Raw genomic sequence first — 27,131 nt, 5'->3', positions numbered from 1 at the left:
GCTTTTTGAGTTATTTTGTCCCTTTTATGGTTTTTCTCTTGAACCTTGATTGCTGCCAAGGTGCCTCCTTAGTGTCATGGTGGTACTTCCTCCTGTGAATGTTGCCACAGTGGTTAAGAATGATATAAAAGTTATAAATAGGTTCCAAAAGGGTGAACTCTGAGTAGAAGATTACACCATTTTTATCTATTTTTGCTTTTCAGAAGGTTTTTTTTTTCCATGTCTTTGTGCTTGACTGCGATCTGAATTTGTTAAAGTTAGTGGGATAGATTTACCCAGATAGATTTATCTTTCACACAACAGTATTTTCTCATTCTTTACTTGAGAAATTGGATGAAAATAGTGATGATAACATAAATGTAAGGCTTACTCTGTGCGAAGCATTTTTTCTAAGTATTTCAAATATTATTTAATCCTCACAGCAACAACAGTATCTTAACAGTACTCTTAGAGAGGAGAAATTGAGGCACTGAGAGGCATGCCTGAGGCCATGCAGGCTTGACTCAGAGCCTCTGTGCATGACCTTTTCTGCTATACTGCTGACCAGTGGGAGGATAGCAGATGCATATGTAATCTTGTCTGTTTTTTAGAAAGTTAACACTTACGGGAAGAGAATTTTCAAAGTATGCAATGGAGGATGTAGATAGTCTCTAGACTTTGTAATTTATAGATTTCAAGGTTCAGCGTGATTTTCCTAGTTAAACACTTTACCAAGATTTTTTCCTTCTTTTAGCACTCTTTGGTGACTTGAGTAAGATAGTAAAAATAAAGATAAACTTTTAAAAGTTTATACAATGTTTATTAGAAATGAAAAAAATTTAAAGCTATGTATTTCAAAAATAGTACAGTAGCAATTTGTGGTAGCAAAACTACTGAAAGGTGTTCTTTAGAAGAGATTCCTTTGGGGTGGGGCATTGATAAGGAATTGAAACACTTATTATGTACTTAGTGCTGCTTCTGGAGGGAGCCTTTGTGTCCTTACAGTTATTCATTCTTTGGTATTTAATTTCCTTGTTGATTTAATGGCCCTGCAGACCCATTGCAAACACAGTGGCCTCCTCCAGGAACTCTATCCTTTTTGCCCTCACCCTAAGAATTTACTTTTTAATCCACTTTTTAAAATACTTTACATTTCTACTTTATACAACTTTTTCACTGTCTTAATCTTATTCTGTAAGATGTAGGCTACAGTCTCAAAGCCTTATGTATGCACTTTTTTCTTACTATTATTTATTTTTGAATAAATAATAGTAAGTGGCAATTAAGATCTTTTTGCTTTTTCAGATCATTTTATACCCTCTGTGTATGAAACCTCCTGTAGACCAGACCTGCTTAACTTGTATATTCAGTGCAGTTGTACGACTTGGAAACCTTTGGATATTTACCAGACTTGTTTAAAGTATTTTAAAATTACTTCAACACATTTGAAAATGTTTAGCCACAAACTTGTTTTGTGAATATATGATTACTAACAAACTCAACTCTAATTATTCAAAGCCTACTGATTTTCCTATTGAATGAGTAAAACACCTACTTGATAAAGCTGTTGTAAGGATTAAGTTAGATAAAATCTGTGTAAAATCCTATTACACAGTTATCCTGTTACTGGATTAAAAATGGTTCTTGTGGCTCAGTAGCAGAGTGCTTGCCTTGCTCATGTTCTTCCTTGTGGATTGAAATCAGATGTTCTACACAGTATCTTTAATAGCATTTAAAATTAGGTGATAATTAGTACAAATCTTACCTTGGACTAGATCAACCTAAGATACCTTATGGCACAATTGAAAGGAAGTCTGCTCCGTGCATTCTGTGCCTCACTTAGGGTCCTTCTGCCTTATTTTTAGGTAGAATAGATTGGTTTTTATACACTATTGCTCTTATACATTTTTGATTATTCATTCTTTTCCTTCTCATTATAATATGAATTTCTGAAGCACAATAGCTAAAATATCAAGTGTGTATATATTGACTGTTGTATGCCCTGGAAGGGAAACTACCTGCTTTGCAGATGGAGGACCCGAGGATGGGGTGTTTTCTACAGTTATTATTCTCATATTAGCTTTTTTTTAATATTTATTTTTTAGGTGTAGTTGGACACAGTACCTTTATTTTATTTATTTTTATGTAGCACTGAGGATTGAACCCAAAGCCTCGCATGTGCTAGGCTAGAACTCTACTGCTGAGCTACAACCCCAGCCCCTCATGTTAGCTTTTTTAAAGGCAACTTTATGCTCCATGAGAAGAACATTCCTGAGCAAGTGAGTTGCAACTGATCCTAACTCAAAGCTACCAGATAGTCTCACTCCTTGTCCACTTTGCACTGGGCCTTGTTGGACCCATTTTTTCAAGTGGCAGGTTGTATCATGATTCTCCAAGCTGTTTTTAGCACTTCTGTACAGTTGTAGCTGTCCTGGTTTATTTGGTTTGCCCACAGCATCACAGGCTTCAATTTTGTTTTGCCTGTGGATATTGCTTTGTTAACCATTGGTGAAACATCATATTTTTAGGATAGGATTTCATTTTTGGAGGAGTGATCTATTTCTTTAGAGGATTATTTTGTTTACTTTTTCTGCAAACTGAGTTGGTATGATATAACCAGATGCTTCCTTTATGACTGTATCAGTCAAATCTTATTGCAGTAAATGTAACCTTTTGAAATGGAGTTTAATGAATTTAAGAACATGGGCACATGTTCTCCAGTTCAGTAGCAGGCATAGGATAAGGATAGTAACTCACTTTGGTCTCTGCCCACCCTGTGTCAATGCTCAGGCAGTTCTCCTGGGCCAGAGAGAAATGCATAGTGATGTTGGTGAGTCTCACTGCTAAATCATGAGCACCAACTTCCCAAGAGCCAGTAGTGCTGTGCCATATTCCTTCTATACTGTCTGCTGTCCTGCTTTATATTATTGTCCTATTTTCCAAATAAAGAGATAAGGCTCAGTGAGCTAAGGAGATCAGCTGAAGATTGGAAGTAGCAGTGCTAGAACTGGATTTTGGTGGGTTCAACTCCAGAACATAATATGTTTTTTTCTTTTTTTGGTACTGGGGATTGACTCCAGGGGTGTTTAGTCACTGAGCCCACATCCCCAGCCCTGTATTTATTTTTTATTTTGTGACACACTCTTGCTAAGTTGCTAAGGGCCTCACTAATTGCTGTAGCTGGCTTTGAACTTGTGATTCCTCCTGCCTCAGTCTCCTGAGTCCCTGGAATTACAGGAGTGCATCAGTATGAATAAAATGACTGCTGAAAGAAAAACTTCCTGGAGGTCCTCTTGAGAGGTGTGGTTATATGTGTGTCAGACATCCAGGTATTTAAATAGAAAAGTATTTGAGAAATACTGGTTAGTTTAGAAAGCAGGGTTAAATATTGTGACTATTAAGAAGTAATAAATATACTTTTTAACAATTTTGAGCTGCAAGTTCATTCTGATGGCACCCTGCCTGATGACTTGGGGTCTGGTTCAAACTTGCTCTAACAGCACACCAGGTGAGCTTTTGCCATGGTAGTGAACACTTTGGTGTGTGAATGAGTACACAGACACTCAGAACACAGCCCTGGCTAGGAGTGTTCTGGGTCACTTCTCAAGTGTGCCTTCTCAGAGGAGAGAGAGAGGTGAATTCTCAACTTCAGCTTGTTTTGAGGGGGTTCCCTGCAATTGAACCCAGGAGTGCTTAGCCAACTGAGCCACATCCTCAGCCTGTTTTATTTTTTGAGAGAGGGTCTTGCTAAGTTGCTCAGGACATCACTGAGTTGCTGAGGCTGGCTTTGAAAATGGGACCCTCCTGCCTCAGCCTTCCGAGTTGCTGTAATACAGGTAGGTGTGTGCCATTGCACACAGCTCGACCTTAGATTTTATGGTTAACTTTGCAGTAGACCGCTGCTCTTCAGGAAAACAGTCTGAAACTCAAAAAACAGAACATACATTCTTTGAAGGTAAATAAATCAGGAAGGGAATTGCTAAGTACAGCAAAGAAGATACCAATGAGACTATGCCTAGTTCTAGTCCTGCTCTTAGTTCTCTGGTTCTTAAGAAGAGACAGTGCCAAGTCAAGAGTTGTGGATTCCAAAGAGCCTCAATTCCTAGTTCTTCTCTCCCATATCCTACCTACTCTCCTGGTCCACTGATAGAGGCTCTGATCCCTTTCTTGAAGGACTGAATGGGTGGGTGGTAGGTAAGTGGATTTAGAGTGCCTCCACTTTACTAAAGACTCTAAATGCCTGTGAAGAAAGGAGTAGCCATCAGTGGTACTGTCCGTGCAAGGCAGGTCTGGATTCACACTGTGCTCTGCTGGGTTTTTGTAGGAGCTACAGAACCAAGAAAGTAATAATGCCCTAGGAGAGCTGGTAACCAATTATGTGTAGTTAAATCCTGTTCATTAATTTAGATACCGTTCTGGAAATTGTCAGTAGGGACATAAATAAACCTTTACATTATTGACTTGAATCTTTTAAAAATATTTATTTTTTAGTTGTTGATGGACACAATACTTTTTATTTTTATTAGGTGCTGAGGATCAAACCAAGTGCCTCATGTGCTGTAGGCGAGCACTCTACCGCTGAGCCACAACCCCAGCCCCTATTGCCATGAATCTTAATATGTGGCTATACTTTCAAAATAGACTGTTTTCTAACAAACTTTGAAAACGAGATGTAGGGAAACTTTTTTGGGGGTGGGAGGATTGAACCCAGGGCCTTGTGCATGCAGAGGCAAGCACTCTACCAACTGAGCTATATTCTCAGCCCCTAACCTCTTTTTTGAAGTTCTCTTTGTTCTACTGGGAAATAAATGTCAGAAATGTGAGTGGGGAAACTAACTAGAAGAACTATACATTATTCTTGAATTCATTCATAATATGGTAGCATGTAATATTTTTGTTGATCTCATGTAATGTGAATAAAACCACCAAGCTTTTGTGCAATAGTTGTTAGTGCCACAACTGTGCAATAATTTTTTATTTCTTATGCGTGATTCATTTCTGTGTTTTCATTCTGAGTTTTAAAAATGCAGACAGTTATCAAAAAATTCTGTCTTAATTAAGAATTTTCCCTCAAGTGACTTAATTACCAAAAAAGATACTGTAGAGATTCAATTTTTCGAGTAAAACTTGTTTTTAGATGAGAAGAAGTAGAACAGGAACAGAGAAGTAGAATAGGAAGTGACAGCATAAACAGTTAGCTCTTGCTCAGATTAGTCCATAAGGAGACATGAAAGTATTCTCATTGTGCTTTTTTATTTTTATGGGCTTTATGGCATGACCTTATCATTACCTCCCCCCCTCCCCCCCCATCTAACATCTTCTAGCTCCTAAGTAGAAAAAGTTTTTGTGGTATTGTTAATGTTCAGGAGATGCTTTGAACATATCCAGCTATTGTACCCAAGCACCTGACTGGGTCATATTTGGGATGTACTCTCATGCTGTAAACCTAATAATCGACCTATTTTCGCTTTAAAATATGATGTCCTTTATTTCATTGTTCTGTTTGCTTGTTTTTTCCAAACAGGCTGCAGATACTTTAGCTGTGAGGCAAAAAAGAAGAATTTATGATATCACCAATGTCTTAGAAGGAATTGATCTGATTGAAAAAAAGTCAAAAAATAGTATCCAATGGAAGTAAGTAACAAACCAGCACCCTATTCTAAAAACCTTTATTTTGCTCTGTAAAATTTGATCTTTCTGACATTTCTTCCTCCAAATACTATTTATTTCAGCTTTCTGGTCACACCAGCCCTCTCATGTTTTCTCCTGGACACTCCTCTGGCCTCTATGTCTCTACTGTTAGAATGTTCCTTTCCTCTCTTTGTTACTTAATTTATACCCAAAGGTCAAATCTTATCTTCTCCCTCAAGCTGCTTATTCATTTGGCACATATTGCATACTTCTTTGTATTCTTAATCCCCCTGATTACAGCCCAGATCTGTACCCAATGAAGAGAAACTCTTTGAAAACAGGAACTACATCTTACACATGAGAATATGTCTTCTAGGTGTTGGCTCAGGGGTAGAGCCCTTGCCTAGTATGTGTGAGGCACTGGATTTGATTCTCAGCACCACATATAAATAAATAAAGGTCCCTCAACAATTCAAAAAAATTTTTTTTAAAAAGAATGTCTTCTAAATAATAATTAAGATTCATGATGTTATTAACTCATGGTTGTAGTTTATGACAAATATATTTTGTTCTTCAGAGTGCCCTCTTTGACCTTAGGGTTTTGTTTTAATAGCCAAAATTCCACCAAAATACCAAAAGGTTGTAATTTGTTTTACCAACATCATGAGACTGTTAGGTGTGACCATTTAGCTTTAACATCCATTTGGTACCTCAGTCACCAGAGGATGTTCCAGAAGATGTCAAATATTCTACAGCATATTGAGAATTTTTGTAATTTGGTGATTCTTGTCAATTTTTCAAGAAAGTAGGTTCGGAGCTATTGTGTTAACATTTTGTAAAGATTTTAATGCTTGATTTTCAGGAGAGTGTTAAACATTTTCATTTTGAATAAATTAATAAACTAGTTTTATTATTACAAAATTTAAGTATGTTAACCTAGGACTGATGTGGAATATTAATTCTCTATGTTTTCAAGAGGTGTAGGTGCTGGCTGTAACACTAAAGAAGTTATAGACAGATTAAGATTTCTTAAAGCTGAGATTGAAGATTTAGAACTAAAGGAAAGAGAACTTGATCAGCAGAAGTTGTGGCTACAACAAAGCATCAAAAATGTGATGGACGACTCCATTAATAATAGATATCCTTTCAAATAAGTCATACATACAGCTGTAGAATATGTATGTATATAATACAGTGTTCACAGTGTTCTAGTCTGAAGGTCAGTTATTTTATTCTGGTCTTTTAGACTTTTGTAAATGAATACAACATTCTGTAATATCCTTCTAATAATTTATAAATATTAGCTTTTTAATTTAATTTTTTCAAATTTACATAGTATATTAACATTATTCCTGTGTTGCATTGAAGGGAAAAATTTAATCTATTTTCAATTCACCTATTGATAGGATGCAGTGTATTTGCCAGAGTGTGCTTAGGATGGGGGGAAGTGTCTGTGAATAGTGCTAAGTGCATACATATTTTTAAATTACTATGTTCAATATCCTGAAGTGGTCAAAATTCAGCAACTCTCAAAAGTTTTGAAAATAATTTTGATTTGGAGATATATGGGTCCACAATTGATTCATGGTGCTTTCTGCCTGATATTTTGTCAAAGACACTTTATACTGGAGGACAGGTATCTTTTTGTAACCATATTGTGCTTGGAGAAAAATGTGATGTACTCCATGTATTTCTTACAAACCACTACCTACTCATAGATACTTGTGATTCTGGTGGTTTGTGAATTTACTAGTACTTTTATGAAACCTTTTTTTTTTGGTGTTGGGGGGGGAGTACAGGGACACTTAACCACTTAGCCACATTACCAGCTCTTTTTGGTTTTTAATTCAATACAGGGCCTTGCTAAGTTGCTGAGGTGGCTTTGAACTTTGTGATCCTCCTGTCTCAGCCTCCCAAATCTTTGGGATTATAGGTGTGCACCACCACATCCACTTCTCATGAAATCTTTAACTACAGTTTATATATACCACCTTCTGCGGTTTTTACTAATGTATACAACATAATTATTTTTCATGTTGTATTTGGTGGACAGGTCATGGTCTTATTTGTTGTTTCCTTTCTATGGATCAGAACTCCTTAAGTGTGTGAGAACATTGGGGATTTTAGCCATGTCCTATAGAGCCCCCAGGATTCAAAAACCATTGAAGTAGGTGATCTTTGACTTTGATTCCCTGTTTCACAATCTTATAACTCTGGCCATCCACGATTTTCCAAACCATGCCTGTGTCTTAAATGTATGTATGTATGATTTTTTTGTGTAGTATGATATTTGACATCTTATAAAAATCTTTCAGGCTGGGGAGAAGCTGCCTCTCTGAGGGCTCCAATTCTTAGAAAGAAAGAATGACTCAGTCAGGAGCAAGCATTTTGATACACAGACTAACCGGTCCTGAGCTCTACTCCTCTGTCTGATCCATAGTCTCAAGGAGGCAATATTCTGCTTTCATTCTTCCAGGGCTGGAAAACAAGGGTAGCATAGAGCCTGCCAAAATTTTTCAAACTAGCCACTCCTGAAATTTTCATTCTTCTTGCCCTGCTGTCCTCGTGGAAACCCTAACAAAGGTTCTAACCTGATGCTTTCTCTTCTCCCCTATTCTCTGCCTCCTGACTACCTTAACATCTTCCCAACATGGCCTACATGCCTTCTGTCTTTTGGACCTGGGAGTATAATAAATTTGTTTTCTAAGGCTTCTCCCTGTCTATACCTGATTGGGAAAGGAGCAGGAAACAGTGGCCCAAGAAAAGTCTTGATGTGGAAGCTTGTATGGTTGCTCTCCACTCCTGTCCTTTTCCCATCCATTGCTTTCCCGCCTCCTGCCCCAGGTCCCTGGTGTGGACACTGTTTTCCATCTCTATCCCAAAAACCCTCAGATGTCCCGGAAGTCATAATGGAGGCTTCTCAAAGCAAAGGAAAAGAACTCCTCTTGTGGACCATCTGCTTTTCCAGACTCCCATTCCTTATTATCTGACCATGTATGGTAATCCTTTTATACATTTGGTGATTGAATTCTTTTGATCTTCAGATTTATTACTTTAATTTATTGTGTGGACCTTGATATAAATTGCTGTTCCTTAACTCTTACGACAGTACATTTTCCTATGTGACTCATGAAGACATCTGTAATTGCTTTAATGGTAAGTAATTACTTTTCCCTATGTTCTTCCTCTGTTGATTGTAGAACAATTCAGTTTCTCATGCACTCAGCCTTAGTCGTCAGTTTCAGGAGGAATTTGTAGATATTTTTTCTTATTCTATAGTGTTGTGTGTTGATAGGCTGCTTTTGTTTCCGTTTTCATGGAAATAACTGCTTTTCACAGCTTTCAATTCATTGGCTCCACTGTTAGGCATAAACCCAAGTGCAGGAGGGGAAGAGGGCCAGGGGGTGGAGAGGAACCTAAATCAAAGCAGGATTGAACAATAATTCCAAAGTCAGTGACCAAGTAATTTCAAAGTCAATGACCAAAACTTGAACAAGAACACAGTTCTTTTCAGCACTGTATGAAACTGTACATAGCAGATGAGCTGGTCACAAATGGAACCCAAAGAAAGCATGTGGAAAGAATTAGATGAATCTTTTTTTTTTATAACCTAGAAAATTCTTCCTATTCCCATTCCATCCTCTGCCCCCATGTTTACCCCTTGAAATGATAATATCATGTTTTAATAACTAAAATGAGGTAGGGACTTGTATTCCCAAAACATAAGTAAAATGAAATCTGCATAAATATTGATATTTAATTCTGTGTCCATGTTTATTAAAAGTACAGCCATATGTATTATATACACTTACATACAACCACAAAGGGCAAGTTTTCTTATCAAGCAGAATCTGACTCTCCATAAAGACTCTGTTGGAAATGTGTGTGGGTTTATTGTTCTATTTTGTCAGGATAGTTCTTACACATTTTCCAAGAAAGTTTGGAGAATTTTTTGTTAATCTTCAGTTCCACAGAAATCAGTCTGTAAAATTTGGCTTCAAAAATAATTTAAAGCCAACATTTTACTCTCTTACCTAATCTCTAATTTTTCAGTTAATTAAATAGTTTAAATATTTCAAGTAGGGCTGGGGATGTGGCTCAAGCAGTAGCGTGCTTGCCTGGCATGCGTGAGGCCTGGGTTTGATCCTCAGCACCACATACAAACAAAGTTGTTGTGTCCGCTGAAAACTAAAAAATAAATATTAAAAAACTCTCATTCTCTCTCTCAAAAAAAATTTCAAGTAAACAGTATTATTTATTTGAGGCCAAAAGATTTGAAGAATCAGACTTTATATTGAGTTGAATTTGTTGAAAGTAATAGAGCTAACACAATTTACTGTCCTATGACCCATGAATACATGTATTACCTCATTTAATACTCAAAATAAACCTATGCAATAAGTTATATGTCCCCTATTTTATAGGATCCAAGGTTATCTAGCCTGGGATTTAAACCCAAACTTAATCTTGAGCCTCCGTTCTGGCCTATATAGTCTTTTTTTTTTCTTTCTTTTCTCCCAGTCCAAATATCTGAAGTGGTTTTTCTCTTTCTCCTCCTTCTTTCTTTTCTTTTTCTTTTTTTTGGGGGGGGGGATTTGCTAGCAAATTACGACGTTTATATGGAAATACAAAGCACTTAGAATAACCAACATAAGTGAAAAAAGAATAGAATTGAAGGACTCATTACCTGATTTAAAAATTGAAAACAGTGTGTTTTTGGCATAAAAATGGACATGTAGGAAAAAATGGCACAAAATTCAGAATTTCAAAAACGACCCACACATACATGATTTTGAGCAAAGTAATCCAATGAGTAAAGGACAGTCTTTCCAACAAATAGTGCTGAAATAATTGGACTTCATATTAAACAATAACAAAACCAGAATTCCTTGACACTTGTCCTTCACCAAATAGAAAAATGAATTAAAGTGACCAAATAAATAATACAGATAAAATATATGGATTTATGAATAGTAAAATACAGCATCCAGAAGATAAAAATCTTAACAGCTCAAAGTCTGCCCCTTATATCCTGATCAACATTAATTTCTAATTTTTTTCTTTTTTGACCAGGTGATACACTTTTGGCCATTCAAGCACCTTCTGGTACACAGCTGGAGGTACCTATTCCAGAAATGGTAAGTAGTATAGCTTTTAAGTAAATGGGAAAAGTGGATCTCAGGCTAATAGTTAACGTTTGAGTTACTGTTTTCAAGTTTTATATTTGAAAATATTGATATCTGAATTTGGATGTTGTCAGTGGTAGAATTATAGAAGTAACTGAATAAACCATTCAATGTTGATTACAAGTTTAAAAAAATGTTTGACTTTATTTGATTTAGAGTTCATAAAGGAATGAGTAATGATTGTATTTAGGCATTTATGTTACAGCATTTTATAGTTTCAGGATATAAATTACTTTTGAAATGGAGGGATTTATATTTATATCTCTGTTTAAAAAAAAAGAAAAAAAAAAGGTCATTGACTTTGTTCATAGTGGGTAACTCCAGGGGATAGAACTCGTGCTTGTAGAGAATGCTTGGGGGACTGCTAAGCATGGACAGATAGGATTACACACAGTGAAAAGTGTATGGCTGTCAGAATTCTATAGCTGAGAGTTTCTGATGATCAGTATTAGAGAAAAGCTTGCTTACTTTTTAGTGGCCAGTTGTTTAGAGCCATCAATATCCCATTCTACTCATCTTTACATTTCAGCTTTATGAGTTTATGTTGTTGTATGATTTCAATTAGTACTTAATGCCTTTGCTTAATTTTTAATGTTTCAGGATAGCTAAAATATTAATATTTATTACTTTGTTTATACCCAATAATTTCAAAGGGTCAGAATGGACAAAAGAAATACCAGATCAATTTAAAGAGTCATTCAGGACCTATCCACGTGCTGCTTATAAATAAAGAGTCCAGTTCATCTAAGCCTGTGGTTTTTCCTGTTCCCCCACCTGATGACCTCACACAGCCTTCCTCTCAGTCCTCAACTCCAGTGACTCCACAAAAACCGAACATAGCAGCTCAGAATCTGCCTGAGCAACTTGTCTCCGAAAGAAGCCAGAATCTTCAGCAGATACCAGCTACAGAAATATCTTCAGGTGGGTTCAGGGAAAGTAGAAGGGAAAATTTTTTAAAAGTAGAGGGGAAAATATGATTATCATGTAAGTTGGAGATTTATTATTTGTGATATTATTCTTGTCATCTAATATGGGAGGCAACAGCATGAATTTAATTTAATCAACATGTATTAATTTAGTATCTCTTATGTGCTTATGAGAAAGTTTAAAACACTCTTTAGTCTATATATGCGTGTACATATATATCAATATATACACAATTCAGAAATATCTAATAAGATATAATGTGTTTATGATTGTGTAAAGAACTGTTGATACTTAGCATGATATTTATGGGCATCAGGGTTTGCTGTTTCCTTTAGAATTCCATTTTTAGGATTAATTAAGTCAAATTCATTCCTTTTAAGTTTACTTGGTAAGGTCATTATCTCAGTAAGTCTAGTATAAATTATTAAAAATGTGCTTTAACTACTTAAGAAAAATTGAGAACATAGTGACCTCCCAATTCTCCATGTTCTTTTTTGTACTTTTTTTTTTTTTTTTTTTTTTTAGGGAAGCTTAGTTTTAGAGATGATAAATGGTGTCAACACCAATTACATAGGAACTCTTCTTTCCTATGTGATGCCTTTCTAAATTGTTTCAACTATGAGATGATATATAACTAAAACACTAAACATTGGGTATCGGGAGATAGGAGTGACAATTCTTAAATTTATTTAAAAAAAAAAAATGCCTTGGAACCCAGTGTTTTCCCTTGGTTCCAGGGCTGGGTCTATAACAACTTAGCTTACTGATTCCAAATAAAGGGAGTGTGATATGGAGTAGCAATGATTTTTTTAATGAATGAATTGTTGTTTACCTATGGGATGTCTTGTTGCTGCTACTATGGGAGTTCAGAACAGTTAAAAAAGTGAAGTTGAGAAGATGTAACTAGACATGGGATTACTTTTTTGTTCTTGTTGTCCATATTCTCTCCTTCCTTCCTCTGTATTTCTGAAGCAGAAATAATAGAAATGCACAATTGAAGGTGTAGTCCTTAGAAGTTTTTAGTCTAATTAGCATGAATTAAGCAGGCAATCTTTATATGCCTTAGGCATAATTATATGCACCAAATTTTATGTACCAATTTAACGTTTCCAGAGTATTAAATTTTGTTTTTAGTATTTGGTTCTTATATATGCACTTACATTTGGAAATAGTGAGGAAAATAATTTTGGGACAGATTAAAGAAAGCCTTGAACATCAGAGTAATGAGTTAAGACTTTAGCCAATGAACTAGTTAAGATCTGTAACAAAGGAAAATGGTACAATTAGAGCTACACAGTGGTGAGCACAGGAATAATGAACTAAGAAGACGCTTTGAGGAAGCAGAAGAGACAAGAGGCTATGGAGATTGAAAATTATTTGTGATTATGCAACTGTGCTGAACAGTAAGGTCAAAATACTTAACATCTCATGTGCGAGATCTGTAGATAAAGTGAATAGGAATAATGGAAAGTGATGAAGTTTTAAGGTTGTATGTCTCGGAGAATTATAACACCAGACTTTATAAAACTAAGTTTATTTTGGAAGACTAATTAGTCTTTTGGTCTGCATCTTGAGTTTGTAAGTTTAAAAGTAATGCCAGGCACAAAGTAGGTACTCATGAAAATGATCTTTTCACAAAATTCTAGTGAATTTTCTTTGTCAGTGAACCTGGTATTGAGACTGTGTGTTTAAATATAATAGCCTTTTTCTAAAGTTCATAAACAGACATAATAAAATCTGTCACATTTCTTTTTCCAGCAGGATCTCTCAGTGGAGATATCATTGATGAGTTAATGTCTTCTGATGGTAAGCAGTTTAAAATTATACTACTTTATTTAAATCAATAATACTTTCCTACTATTTTTAACTGCCGTGTGATTTAAGAGAAATGGAGAACCTTTATTTTCTAATTGCTTTCCTATGATACATGGATTCTCCCTTAATAAAGTACTTTATAGTAAATCAGAGCTATTATTCAGAATTTATTTCTCTTTGCTTGCATCTCAAGGGGAAGGAGTCCATAAAGGGAGATTTACTACTTTTACTAAATAAACTCCTAACTAGCACTTTGCACCCCTGAAGAATCTGGCCCAAGAAGAGTAAAATAGTATGTTGAAATCAATCAGTAAAACCCACACCATTATCAAGCCACCAATGTGAATTACCAAACTATTACTAATATTAGCCATCGCATCACCTAATATGAAATAATTCTTAAATCAATTAACTAAAATATACTAATTAATAATTTCTGGGCTTCCACTTTTCTATTTAGTTCTTGGATTCAGAGTACTGGTTCCTAACAAAGTTAGCAGAGACCTTGGAAGTGGTTGCAGTTAAGTTAGCAAGTAGTACAGTAATGACTTAAAGAGATTTACTAAACATTAGAGAACATCAGCAAATTTTAAATCTAGTGCATACATCAGCAATATACTTCACAGAATTTTTAGATTATGTGTTTAAGTGATAAGTCCAACCAATAAAAATTTTAACCTTATTTAACCAATGTATAAATTGCCTTTATGTGAGAATCTTTCAAAGTTTGTTAAAATTGGATATTAATGATCATTATTTTATACGTAATTTTAAAAAAATCATGTGTAACCTAGGAGATCATTTGAATTGATATATTTGATACTGTTTTACGTTAAACATCATTATGCATCCTTAACATTGAATCCATTCTTGTTTGCAGTGTTTCCTCTCTTACGGCTTTCTCCTACACCGGCAGATGACTACAACTTTAATTTAGATGATAATGAAGGAGTTTGCGATCTGTTTGACGTCCAGATACTAAATTATTAGATTCTATGGAAACTTGGGACTGTTATCTACCTCTAACTGTGTAACATTTTAGACTTCTTAATAACCTAAGTATTTAAAATAATGAATGTAACACCTTTTAGTTCACTGATTCTGAAGTGTTCTTCTCTAATACTTTCTTTTTTACTTCACAAAACTTCAACCATAAAAACAAAGGGCTCTGATGCCATAGGGGAAAAATGATTTAATATCTACCAGCCTCCCCTACAAACAATTAGTTACATTTTTGGATTTTAATTTTCCTTCAATTTTGAATCCTTCTGTTTTCTCCTCTTATGGAGAGGAAGATAAAAGTAGACTTCAAGACATCAAAACAAAAAATGTTGGCCAAGGGCTAATCACTGTTTGTCTAGTATTTTTACTGCCATGAAACGATTTCTGAATATCCTTCAATCCAAACAGACATTCACTGCCACTTATAAAATGAAGGATGTAAATGAGGATATGTAACTGTCTCAGTGAACAGATTTTGTGAAGTGCCTTCTGTTTTAGCACTTTAAGTTTATCACATTTTGTTGACTTCTGACATTCCACTTTCCTAGAGTATAGGAAAGATCTGTTTATGTAGTTTGTTTTTTAAATGTGCCAATGCTTGTACATTAACAAGATTTTTAAAAATAAAGTTGTATAAAACATTTAATTTATTGGTCTTTTGAAGGGGAATTTGATACATCACCATTACATTACAACTGAGCCATTAATCTTGTAGCTTCATCAACATTAACTGGTTCATTTTCATGATGCTGAGGACTCTGAAGAGAGAAAAGTATTATATAGTTAAAAATTTAGATAACAAAAATAATTTGTGTATAATCTATTATCCAGTTTAATTTTCTCTTAATTTTCTTTTTTTTTAAAATTTAAACTGAGGACTAAACTACACTGCCACTAAATAAACTACATCCCCAATCACTTATTTTTTTTTCCCAAGGATGGCTTTGAACTTGTGATCCTCATGCCTCAGCCTCCCAAGTAGCTGGGATTACAGGTATGCACCACTATGCCCATCCATTTTAATTTCTTCTAGTCCACACCTTTTGGAAGTAGAACAATAAATTCATATATTCAGTCTAAATGTTTCAGAGTCTGAATATGAATGCATATGCCATACATACTATAAAGCCAAATAAGCCAACTACTCAAAATTTCATTCAATTTATAGGCTTTGAAAATGGGAAGTTTTAATTTTTAATGATTTCTACTTGCCAGTTCTTTCTGGAGAGGTTCCAGAGAAAGGCCTCTTGAGAAGTGTGCAAGTTCCTTCTGTATGTTCACAAAAGCTTTATTCACTCGGTTAACTTTTTCATTATTCACAATGTTTATCTATGAAAAAAAAAAGGGAGTAATCCACAATCTCATAATAGATAAAATGTATTCATCTTTACTCTTGTTAAACCTAAAAAGTGTTACTGACGCTACCAAATTGTGGGACAAATTCACACTAAATCTGTTATAGTCTTACCTGGAAATTTTAGCTAAGATTTTTGGATTTTTAAAAATGATGGATATATCTCATTATCTAGACTTCATTAGCATAAGCAGGCCACAATATGTGATGACCAATCTTTTCGAGGCTGACATGCTATCATTCTTCATCTGTAAAACAAATCTGATTTAAATGCTTTTAGTCCCCTTTTTTCAGTAGACTCTGAATCCTTGACCACCTTATCTTAATGGAAGCTCCCAGAAGCCCTTTTTCAAAGAGGTGGGTGGAGTGTTCTGACATTCAGTGATACTATCAAAACAATTTCCTTAAAACCTTCAGCTCCTTTGCACCATAAGCATGAGAACATTCTGGTACCCCATACTCATTGCTGTCACCTACCAACACCACAATTATTGATCCTTCATGAAATATTTCAAACCTTGGCTCACTTACCCCTCTCATGCCTAGTGACATCAAAAATCTAATCATATGGCCTCTGAATTTCTCACCTCCAGGGACCTTTTCCACTATCTAAGCTACTCTTATATCTTCTGCAACTACTTCCAACAATTTCATGATTTTTCAGCTCTTCTATCCTAGTTTTCTCCTCAACCAGCACAGTTTTCATGACCATCATCTTATCACTTAACTTCTTTACACTCAACTTCCCCTCTCATCTTTCCCTTGATAAACTTGCTTGGCAACCTGGTCACAACCAACTGACTGACTTTAAATTCATCACCACAAACTTCAGTTTACCACTCATATATAATGTCTGGCAATCTTACAACCTTCCCTAGCAAAGCCTATTTGTCTTGGCTTCACTGTCAACTATGAAGATGATCCGATGTAAAACTCAACTTCAAACCCATGGTATCACTCAGATTTATTTCCTTTACAGCATTTACAAAGCCAAACTGCTGGATTAAAAGCTTAACTCTTATATGAGATAAAAGAAAATCTCTCTTTTCTATGATTATTGAGAGTCACTGACTCCTGGATAACTGGCTCTACCTACTATTTGAATTTGGAAACATTTTCTTAAAAGAATGTTAAAGATATCTATTTGAAGAAATTACTCAAATCTTCTAAAATATAAAGAAAGTAAAACTCCTTTTCAAATTTTGCACTTCAAGAAACAGATTAATTTATCTTCATTTGAGTCCCAAGATAAAATTCCTGAGGAGAAAAATAAATGGTACCGGCTGACATTCCATATGTGAGCTCTATTAGTAGGTTCTTGAATAGAGGGTTCAGAAATAAGAACTGTTTTCCATATAGTAGTTTTTATTTTAAAAAATGATTCCTGTGCTCTAATAAAGTCATCAAACTATTATACCTCACACTTACACTTAAAATGCCTTTTTACATTTGAATTTGAAAAAAGAAAACATTATTTTTCTTCCATTTTTTGTTTTTTTAAACAAAAGAACTTCTGATTTCAATAGAATTCAGCTGTTCAGGAGCTTTACCACTGTGGTTTCCTTGCAAACAATAAAGTCGGCATATATAACAAATACTCACCTTCTTAAGACTAGTAGTAACTGGTTTTGCTTTGTTTTTAGCCTTAAAGTTTTTTTGGCTGGCTATGTGAAATACATTCCGGGACTTCTGCCCTCTTAATTTGTTCTTGCCCATGTTCTAGGAAGAAAGAAAAGGAGTTCAATTAAGCTGCCTACTGTTATGAACTAAGTTCATTTAAATCTTAGTTTTAAAATAAAGGTATCAATTTAAGAATTCTATCTTATTCCTGATTATTTAAAAAACTACTTATATATTAAAGTATTTCTAGGTCTTTCCCTCTGATTAGATTCTTTTGCTCTATTGATACAGCATACTTACCAATCCTTTAATATATCCCCAGTATCTGACCATAGGATGTACTCAATTAATGTATGGTAGTTGAATTCATACTATCAACATGACTTTTTCTCTACAGCATCTGACAATGTTAACCATTATCAACTACCCCTCTGCTTGTGGACATACTAACAATACTATTTTGGTTCCTATCATACTGCTTTGTATCCTTGATTTCTTTCTCCTTTTTACTCTCATTCTCTCCTGATCATCCCATCAAAATTAGGTTCTTGCCCTAAAAACTTACTGTCTTTGCTCTGTAGCTAAACGCATTTAGCCTTGAACTTTAGAAACAGCTCTCAGATCTGATTTAATAATGCATGTGAGGAACATTTTTTTAAATAATGGTTAATACTGAGCTTTTGGTATATGTGCAAGCACTATGTTGATATTTTATGTGCTATAACTCATTGACTCCTCAAAACAACTCTTTGTGAGAAGTACTGTTATCCCCATTTCACAAGATAAAAAACTGATGGAAAGAGAAGTAGAAGTGCCCCAAAATCACACTGTTAGTGCCAGTGTAAATACCAGAATTTAAAGCCACGTAGACTAGATCAGTGCAAATGTTGGGTGATATTGCTTTTCAGATATAAATAAAATCAGTTCAAAAACATGGTGTAGTATTGCCTACAGCCGCAGTTGCTAGAATCATTTTTTTAGACCATAGATTGGCAAACTGTGCCTATGGACTAAATCAGATCAAGCACCTATCTTTGAAAGTATTTATTTAAACAAAACTTCATCCATTCATGGTGTGCTGTCTATAGTTGCTTTCCCATTACAACTATGGCCCACAAAGCCTAAAATAGCTAGTATCTGACTCCTTACCAAAAGTTTGCCAACCTCTTGGTTAAGCCGGTTCACAGTAGTCTACCTTGTACATTATTGCCATGTGATGAACCTTCCCAATTTTAAAAACCTTCACTGTCTCTCCTAATATAGAAAGAGAAATTTTCCTTGGCCTGGCATCTAAATCTACCAAATATTAACTCCTATATTTACATACACTGCACTAACCATCCTGGCCTAATATCGCTAAAGGCAACTCTGGTATTTTTCCTGTCTCTTTTTTGCTCATATTTTATCTCTTGACTGAAATTCATATCCTCCATTAATGTAGCCTTAGAAAACTCCAGAGAGACAGCACTGCTATTGAATTCCAATGGTACATGTTCTTAAAAGAAGTGAATACAGTAGAGAAGACATGATTATTACACAAGAAGCAGAAAATACACATTAAAACCATTCAAATACAGTAATCTAAAATTTACAATAGTAACTAAAACCCATCTATGCACCTAGTGTTCATTTATTAATCAACTGCTATGTCGGGTACAGAACAGAACTGATATGTTTATGGAACACACACAGCCACATAATTATAGTATTATATATTACAAATAATATATATAGCTGGGCACGATGGCGCAGAACTGCAATTCAAGGCCTTGCCTGTAATCCCAGCGACTCCAGAGGTTGAGGCAGATTTGCAAATTTAAGGCCCACGTTGGCAAGTTCAAGGCCAGCCTCAACCACTTCGTCTCAAAATAAATCACATGTGGATATACGTAAGTCAGTGGTAAAACCTCTTGAGTTCAAACCCCCATACCGTAAAACAAACCAACATAAAATTATATATCCTTGTAGAGGAACCCTCCTAATTTTAAGAAAAATTCTCTAGCCAGGCGTGATGGCGCACATCTGTAATCCCAGCGACGCCAGAGGCTGAGGCAAGGGGATCGCAGGTTCGAGATTTAGCGAGGCCCAGTCTCAAAATTTGGAAAAAAAAAAAAAAAGGGGGGTATGACTCAGTGGGGAAGCGTCCCTGGGTTCAATCCCCAGTATATAAGGAAGAAAATTCTCTGACAACCACCTGGACATCGAGATCATAACAGTGCCACACTGGGAACCTGCTAAGGGGTGGCACCAGGATTTCGGGCCTCGGTTTGTAGGCCTGCTATCCACTAGGGCTGCCAGAGGTAGAGCACGATGAAAACGGGCCCTTCGGGCCACAGCGGCACGATGCCGGCTCAGGCCTCCCTCAAACCCAGTGAATTCAAAACTAGCCAGTCAAAAAAATTTTATTTACCTCTCACCAGATCTTCGATACCAACACCAACGTGCAGCTGCTCAAGCTCCAGGTGACGCCATCTGCAGGCACACGGTTCAGGAAGTTCCGGTGGGAGGATCCTCGCAAGGTTCCTGTCCCAAGTCGTAGCTCCGCCCACCGAGCTAGGTCCCGCCCAGGGGACGGAGTCAACCACCCTGTGGGGTTGGCACTCAGAAGTCCCGCCCACAGGGCGAGATCCCGTCCAACCTTAGCCTTCACACAAGAGGCCCCGTCAACTTAGCGTAGTTCCCGCCCACAGCCTTGCAGAGCGAGGCCCCGCTCTTCGAACGCGTGCTCCACCCACAGGGTGGAGTCCTACCCTTCTCAGCAGGTCGGTATACAGAGCGATGCCCCGCCCACCGTCAGGAGTCCCGCGGATGAAGCCCCGCCCGCCAAGCTTAATTTTACACCTGCTAGCAGGTTCCCACCCACCTGGCGTAATCCCGCCCGCAGGGCGGACTGTGTTCTACCGAGCCAGCTATCGCTAGCCGCGTAAAGCCCCGCCCACAGGGCAAAGTTCCACCCACCGAAGGAAGTCCCGCCTCTATTGCGTCCCTTGCCTTTCTCGAAATAGGTGTCTGCGTAGTCTGAGCGATCTTGGGGTTTGGGAGGTACGGCTAAGACTGGTGAACTTTCTGGGGTAGGTTCGTGCACGGAAACTGTCTGAAGTGTGTTTGAGTCATCTGAGCGGTGAAGACCTCTTACAAGTAATCTAGCCTCAACCGCTGCTCCTGGTTAGCTCTGCCCGGGCCCCCAGGAGGTGGCGCTGCGGTCCTCCGGTGGCATCCCTGGCTTGGCTCACAGTGGAAAGAATCTTCTTGAGTCTGGGAAAGGTCTAAAGCTATCACCTCTTAGGGGAACATTTGTAATGAGCAAAAGTTAAAATGCTTTTCTTAGTGTAACTTCCTTTCTTCAAAAAGAAAATTTCTGACTGCGCATGAATAGAAGAAACCATTTTTGCTTGCGGATTGTTTGTGTCTGTGGTTCCCATATATAAAACATTCTGAGTTGAAGTTTTTGGAAAATTGACTCAATTCTTACAAGAGGAAATCCCTATTAAAGCTAACAGTTTTCACATGTTTCTATACTTTTTTATGTCATAGGAAAAACCAGATTTTGGAAAAATGTTGGAGTACATATATATATATGCTGTTTTGTAACTTACAGCCTACATGCTGCTTTAAATAAGAGATAATACCACCCCTCTTTTTGCAAGTGAGAGTACGACTAAGGTTAAGAGTTCAATCCTTTTGATGGCAGTCTCACAACTTCTAATTGATAAAGCCAGACTAGAATCCACCTGGGAAGGCCCTTACTCAAGTCCTTTTGCTGCCCTATCAACTATTTACCTTAGAAAAATAAGTCATTTTTTAATAAAACCTTTTATTATGTTTATGCCCATCACAAAAATTAAGGAATGTTAAGCATAATTACCTATCAGTGTATGTTTATTCGTATTTTGTGTTCTTTCTAAAGACCACCTTCTAAAAATACCTTAAAGTGATGGTATAAAATGCCTAAAATGTGTGGAAGCAAAACCAAAATAAGGGGCGATGGTTGTGGCTCAGTGGTAGAGCGCTCGTCTAGCATGTGCAAGGCCCTGAGTTCAATCCTCACCACTACATTAAAATAAAGGTATTGTGTCCAACTTCAACTAAAAAAATAATAAATTAAAAAAATCCTGTTTAAAAAAAATAAAAAATACAACCAAAGATACAGAAAACCATTAGATTATTTTACAAGAGCAGAGTTATTGACACATATTGAAGGAAATAAGACAGGCATAACTATAGTTTCTTCAATGTGAAGTTATTGATATACATGCAGAAAACAAAGAGATTTAAAGGAATGACATTACAGTGTTTAAACTTGTAGGCTCTACTTTTTTTTTTTATTTAACCTTTGTCTTATTTATTTATTTACTTACTTATGGTGCTGTGGTTTGAACCCGGGGCCTCATGCTTGCTATGCAAGTGCTTTTACCACTGAGCCAAAAAACCCCAGCCCAGGGTCTAGCTTTTATATTGAAATGGTGATATGAAGGTACACAAATCAAGGAAATAACTTGATTATACAGACAAGAGTAGAGGCATATATAAAGTGAGGAGGCATGGGTTTCTGTTTCACCTTTTCCACCAACCAAGAGTGTAAACTTGGAAAAGTTATTTCATTTATTCATGCCTCCTTTTTTCATATATAGATGGCCACTAAACCCAATTCAAAGAACATTTATCATCTGCTCAGCATCTCCTTCTGGGTACCTCTCTTCTTCCATCAAGTCCTGGTTGGGCTAACAGTTCATAGTCCTCCTCTTAATCGTTTTCAAAATAGAGCTAATTCAGCAAAAGTTGGAAGAAAAATCCTTCCCTCTATTTCTCAGTTAACTGAGCTAAAACAATGGGGTTTTTTTGGGGGGGGGCATTAAATTGCCTTTGAATTTTTTAAAAATTCTTATACCTTAAAGAATCTTGATTCTATTCTGTCTACTTACTTCATAGGATTATTGTCCAGTTAATGAAATGCAAAACAAGATAGCATAAGATATTACTAAGACAAAAAAAGGAACATATCAACTCTCTAAAAGCCATATTTTCCTACAAACCAAATGAACATATAGAAAGAAAAGTATTGCTCGAAGTTTTTTAAAAAAAGTTTTTAAAAATTCATGCTAAGACCATATTTCCAGTTTTTCTAACAATCTTAAAGATAAGTAAAATCATAAATGGAAAAAAAAACTTTCCAAAATCTTGGTTTTTCTGCTGAGATTCATATTCTGGTTCCTAAAAGAATTGCCCCAGGAAGCAGTTTAAATGAGTTAACAAAGGTAATTAGGGAGAAGAAAATGAGAGTACACATAATTACAAACTGTCTATAACAAAACTCAAAGTCCTTGACCTAAACAAAGCCAGTTTTGTACAAATTATACTGCAGAACAGTTTCATCTATTCAATCTGTTCTGCCCACTATTCAGTTTCTTTCAATCAAAACAGTTTGAAGACCTAGGCTCTGTGGGTGCTTAAAGAAAGCACATGGCACATTTCTTTCTTTTTTTAAAGAGCACAATCACCTGGATTGAGTGTACAACAAAATGATTATTTTTGACAGAAAGTGGTAAGGACTATGATAAATGAACAAAAAATATGCTACTTATGGAAGAAAATAATTCTGAACTCTGGGAACATCCATGTAAAAGTTCTCATCTGATTGTCTTCCAGTAGAAAATGGCCAACTATAACCCAAAGGCCAGATCTGTACGGCTTATTTTTATACAACCCACAAGCTAAGAATGATTTTTACATGTTTTTAAATTATTTTTTTAGTTGTATATAGACACAATATCTTTATTTTTATTTATTTATTTTTATATGGTGCTGAGGATAGAACCCTCATGCATGCAAGACAAGCGCTCTACCACTAAGCTACAACCCCAGACCATGATTTCACTTTTTTAAAATACAGAAAATTCAAAATAAAAAATACTTTCTATTATACTTATAAGCTTTCTATTATATTCTTTGTGTTTGTAGGGGGGTGGTTACTGAGGATTAATCCCAAAGCCTCATGCATGCTAGGCAAGTGCTAGACCACTGAGCTACATTCATAGTCCTACATTTTTATTTCAGTATCCATAAATAAAGTTTCATTGGCACACAGCCACATTCATTGTTTATGTACTGTCTGTGCCTCCTTCATGTTATAGTATAGGTGAATAATATAGCCTGCAAAGGCTAAGATATTTACTACCTGACCCTTTACCAACTATAATTTTTAAAAATATTTTTTAGTTGTAGTTGAACACAATACCTTTATTTAATTTATTTATTTTTATGTGGTGCTGAAGATTGAACCCAGGACCTCGCATGTGCCAGATGAGTGCTCTACTGCTGAGCCACAATCCCAGCCCTATAAAACGTTTTAAAACATTATCGGCCTGCATAATAGAAGATGAACAATATGGTGAAATATCAGTTTTATAAGTATGATTTTTATACTCAAAGGTATGGAAAACTTAAAGAATGAAAGGCATTTTTCTTTCCAGCATTCCGAGAAGGCAGATCAATCTTTACATCAGCAATTTAGGTTCCTTTGCCTATAGTGATTCTCAATGATTTTCATGCTTCAGGGCTGAAAGTGGAAGATCTCAGATGTGTAGAAAACACTCTTACCTGAATTCTTCTTAAGAAGTGGAAAAGGGAAAAATGGCTTAAAACTGAGGGAGAAGATGAGCCTTCCCAGAGACTGAGGAAATGGTTGGGAGAGAGTGTGGTTCAGAGATTTCTGTGATTGACCCTTATGTCTCTGTGGAATATACCACCGTGGCCTTAGGAGCACCAAGAAGCATCACAAAGGGATCAAGCATTATGTCTTCAAATGAATCTGGACATTGGCCAAGTTAATTACTATGATGTCAAATTATACTTTTTATATTTCCCTCATCCTTCTACAATCATCAGTTGACACTCCATTGCAAAAAAAAAATGTTTTCTTCTCTACTTATTTATTTATATTACTATGGGCTCATCAGTAGCTAGCTTATTATCATAATTCATTATGATGGTCACATTTATCATATTCAGCCAGTGAATGCTCCTTTAAGCACCACCTGTCTGCATAATTTTGACCTATTCCCACCACTCTTTGCTTCCTCATTTGCTCACATGACCAAAAAAAGAAAGGAGGAGAAGGAGAAGAAGCATTCTAGGCTCATCTTGGACCTATGCTTACTAGAATAAGTTCTGTCCCCTAGAATCAGTTATTTCTCCATGGAGCTCTGGTTTCTTTTATTGAAAAATTATATGAAGAAATCATAATCAGAGTATTGATGCTTCCATATCTTTGCAGTGGGCAGAGATGGGTAACCTATTTATGTTTGCATGTACTGTTTGTCTATCTGCCTGTGTATAAATATTCACATATCTCACCAACTGTATTTATTTTATATGTACAAACCATGAGTTCATGCTAAAACCCCCAATTCAAAGTAAGTACCTTAGGGTTTATTTTAGTTTTCTGTCATTCTTACCTATTTTTAATTTCCTTTTCCACCAGTAAGAAACCAGACTCCTATTGGTTAATATATTCATTTGGATTATCTTCCTTAACTGTTGCCATCTACTCACCCTGGCCCTGTCCTATGCAGATGCCCATCAACCTTATGGGCTGCTGCCATATTCATAGCTGCCTCCTGCAGAAATGGTTGGTTTCCTCATCCTGCCCAGTCTGACTTTTCCTGGGATGCTGCCATCTTTCCTCCCCCTTCTAAGATCTAGTGATTTTTTTTTAGACTGAATTAGGAAGAAAAAAATAAGGAAGGATGGGGAGGAAGGTAAGAAGACAAGACGCCTGCAGAGTTTCAGATTTTATTCTGTAGAGTAGAAGGACTTCTCCCTACCACACTCTAATAACACAGGAGTACATGCACATGCGCACATGCGCACACGCGCACACAACACACACACACACACACACATGCACAATATGGTTTGTTGTAAGGAATGATTCTAGTGTCAGCACAAAAGTAGCTTGGAGGATGGAGGGGTTGCAGACAAGTTGGCAGGTTCAGGAAACAAATGATGAGCCTAATGATGGGATGGACACCCCTTAGATGACCTTGCACTTACTTTGACTCCTCTGACTCTATGAAGAACAGTCCAAAAAATTGTATATTATATGCATTCTTCGTCTCCCCCCCCAAAAAAAAACATAATAAAGCTACACTCCCTTGAAATCTGCATTTCTAGGCAGGAATGATGCCACACCCTTATAATCCCAGTCACTTGGGAGGCTGAAACTGAAGGATCACATGTTTGAGGCTAGCCTCAGCAACTCAGAGAGGCCCTATCTCAAAATAAAAATTAAAAAGGACTGGGGATGTAGCTCTGTAGCAAAGTGCCCTTGGATTCAATCGCCACTACCAAAAACAAACAGAAATCTTAATTTTTAAATTTTTTTATGAGAAGCCAATTAGATCATGAAATTTTCACTATTGCTTATGGAAATAGTCTTTTTTAACCACTCAGTTACAGAAGCATTTATTATAAACTATGAATGAATATTTATGACCTATTTATATAAAAAAATAGAGTAGAGCAAATTCAGTCTTCTACCTTTATATCTAGACCAAATTCCTGGAATATGTGGAGGTTAAGAGCCAGTTAATGAAGAAAATGGTTAACTCTGTATAGTGAAGGAAAAGTAACTCCTTTGATTGATATGAAGCCGTTGGAGGTAGGTCATAGGCTTTTGCTTTTTGCTGTGTATTTCTATAGCTAAGCTTCAGATGATGTTGCATATTTATCTTCATAACTCAGGTCCATTATTCAATCACACTTGGATTCCCATCCAGGATTATATATTTCAATCACATGGGAGATATGTCATAAGCATTTGCTGAATGAAATAATTTCTGAATTATAAAAAGTAAGCAAGGATTGAAAATAATACACTGACAAATATTTTAAAGCATGATTATCATTAGCATGACTCAGACATACCTAGAGGAAGTCCCTTATCTTCTTGTAGCACTGCTCCCTGGAAATATAGGTGCTCCACATTGTGTTTTTAATTCAATTAAGCAAATTTTGTCAGAGCACTCTAGATAAATGCCTAGATATCTAGAACCCCTACTAATTATAGTCACAAGAAAGGGCTTTCATATGAAACACATGAAGGTTAAGAATGGTCAAATACAAATCACAAAGACAATAAAAATATCCAAGGGGTACACGAAGGCCTTTCACATCTTTTATAATATTTGGTTAAAGTGCAAGTAATGGTTAAAAATGAGAGGAATTGTGAAATACAAGCAGTTGCATGTTTCAAATGGAAAACTGCCTAAGGCAAAGAAGGCAGTGTGCTATTAAATTATAATCTGTCACTCTAAGTGTCAGCAATAGATAAAAACAAAAATAAAAAATGAGGGGCTGGAGTTATGGCTCAGTGGAGGAGGGCTCACCTTGCACGTGCAGGGCCCTGAGTTCGATCCTCAGCACCACATAAAAATAAATAATAAATAAAATAAAGTTTTATATATAAACATAAAAAAGTCAGTCTGCTAGTCTTCAAGAAGTAGTATTTATACTATCAAAAAAAAAACTGAAAATGCAAGAGAAGGAGATGAAGAATGTAGTGCTTTTTTAATTATCAAGTTTAGTAGATTATGTAAATTCCCAAGCCATCTAAAACT

General features: G+C 36.1%; 2 protein-coding genes across 7 annotated transcripts in view; one reads left to right on the top strand and one right to left on the bottom strand.

Moving 5' to 3' along the window:
* E2f5 (E2F transcription factor 5) overlaps nt 1-15,186 on the top strand; it is a 28,253-nt gene extending 13,067 nt beyond the window's left edge. Inside the window, exons 2-8 of one of the 4 annotated variants that reach the window (XM_078016953.1) lie at nt 5,504-5,613; nt 6,587-6,750; nt 8,725-8,766; nt 10,684-10,748; nt 11,450-11,717; nt 13,485-13,529; nt 14,419-15,186. In XM_078016953.1, the coding sequence (XP_077873079.1) occupies nt 5,504-5,613; nt 6,587-6,750; nt 8,725-8,766; nt 10,684-10,748; nt 11,450-11,717; nt 13,485-13,529; nt 14,419-14,528 (804 nt within the window). In that variant the 3' untranslated portion in view covers nt 14,529-15,186. Of the gene's footprint in view, nt 1-5,503; nt 5,614-6,586; nt 6,751-6,859; nt 8,605-8,719; nt 8,767-10,683; nt 10,749-11,449; nt 11,718-13,481; nt 13,530-14,418 lie in introns of those variants that run through there. The other 3 variants (XM_078016952.1, XM_078016954.1, XM_078016955.1) reach the window with 3 other exon arrangements.
* On the bottom strand, nt 8,745-20,254 carry Rbis (ribosomal biogenesis factor). 3 transcript variants are annotated; one of them, XM_078016957.1, is made up of 5 exons: nt 19,925-20,252; nt 17,497-17,613; nt 15,753-15,869; nt 15,223-15,298; nt 8,745-9,026 (listed from the first exon to the last, which is right to left on the bottom strand). In XM_078016957.1, the coding sequence occupies exons 2-4, from the start codon at nt 17,608-17,610 to the stop codon at nt 15,230-15,232; spliced, it is 300 nt and encodes a 99-aa protein (XP_077873083.1). In that variant the 5' UTR covers nt 17,611-17,613; nt 19,925-20,252; the 3' UTR covers nt 8,745-9,026; nt 15,223-15,229. The 3 variants fall into 3 exon arrangements, with proteins under 3 accessions (XP_077873083.1, XP_077873084.1, XP_005328679.2); XM_078016958.1 differs by lacking the exon at nt 8,745-9,026 and adding an exon at nt 9,360-12,689; XM_005328622.5 differs by lacking the exon at nt 8,745-9,026 and having other exon boundaries at nt 15,165-15,298; nt 19,925-20,254.
* Nucleotides 20,255-27,131: the final 6,877 nt, after the last annotated feature.

Source organism: Ictidomys tridecemlineatus, chromosome 7 (genome assembly GCF_052094955.1).
Source record: "Ictidomys tridecemlineatus isolate mIctTri1 chromosome 7, mIctTri1.hap1, whole genome shotgun sequence".
Taxonomy (NCBI): Eukaryota; Metazoa; Chordata; class Mammalia; order Rodentia; family Sciuridae; genus Ictidomys; species Ictidomys tridecemlineatus.
Note: the sequence above shows the minus strand (reverse complement) of the source record. Positions and strands in the feature narration are given on the sequence as shown.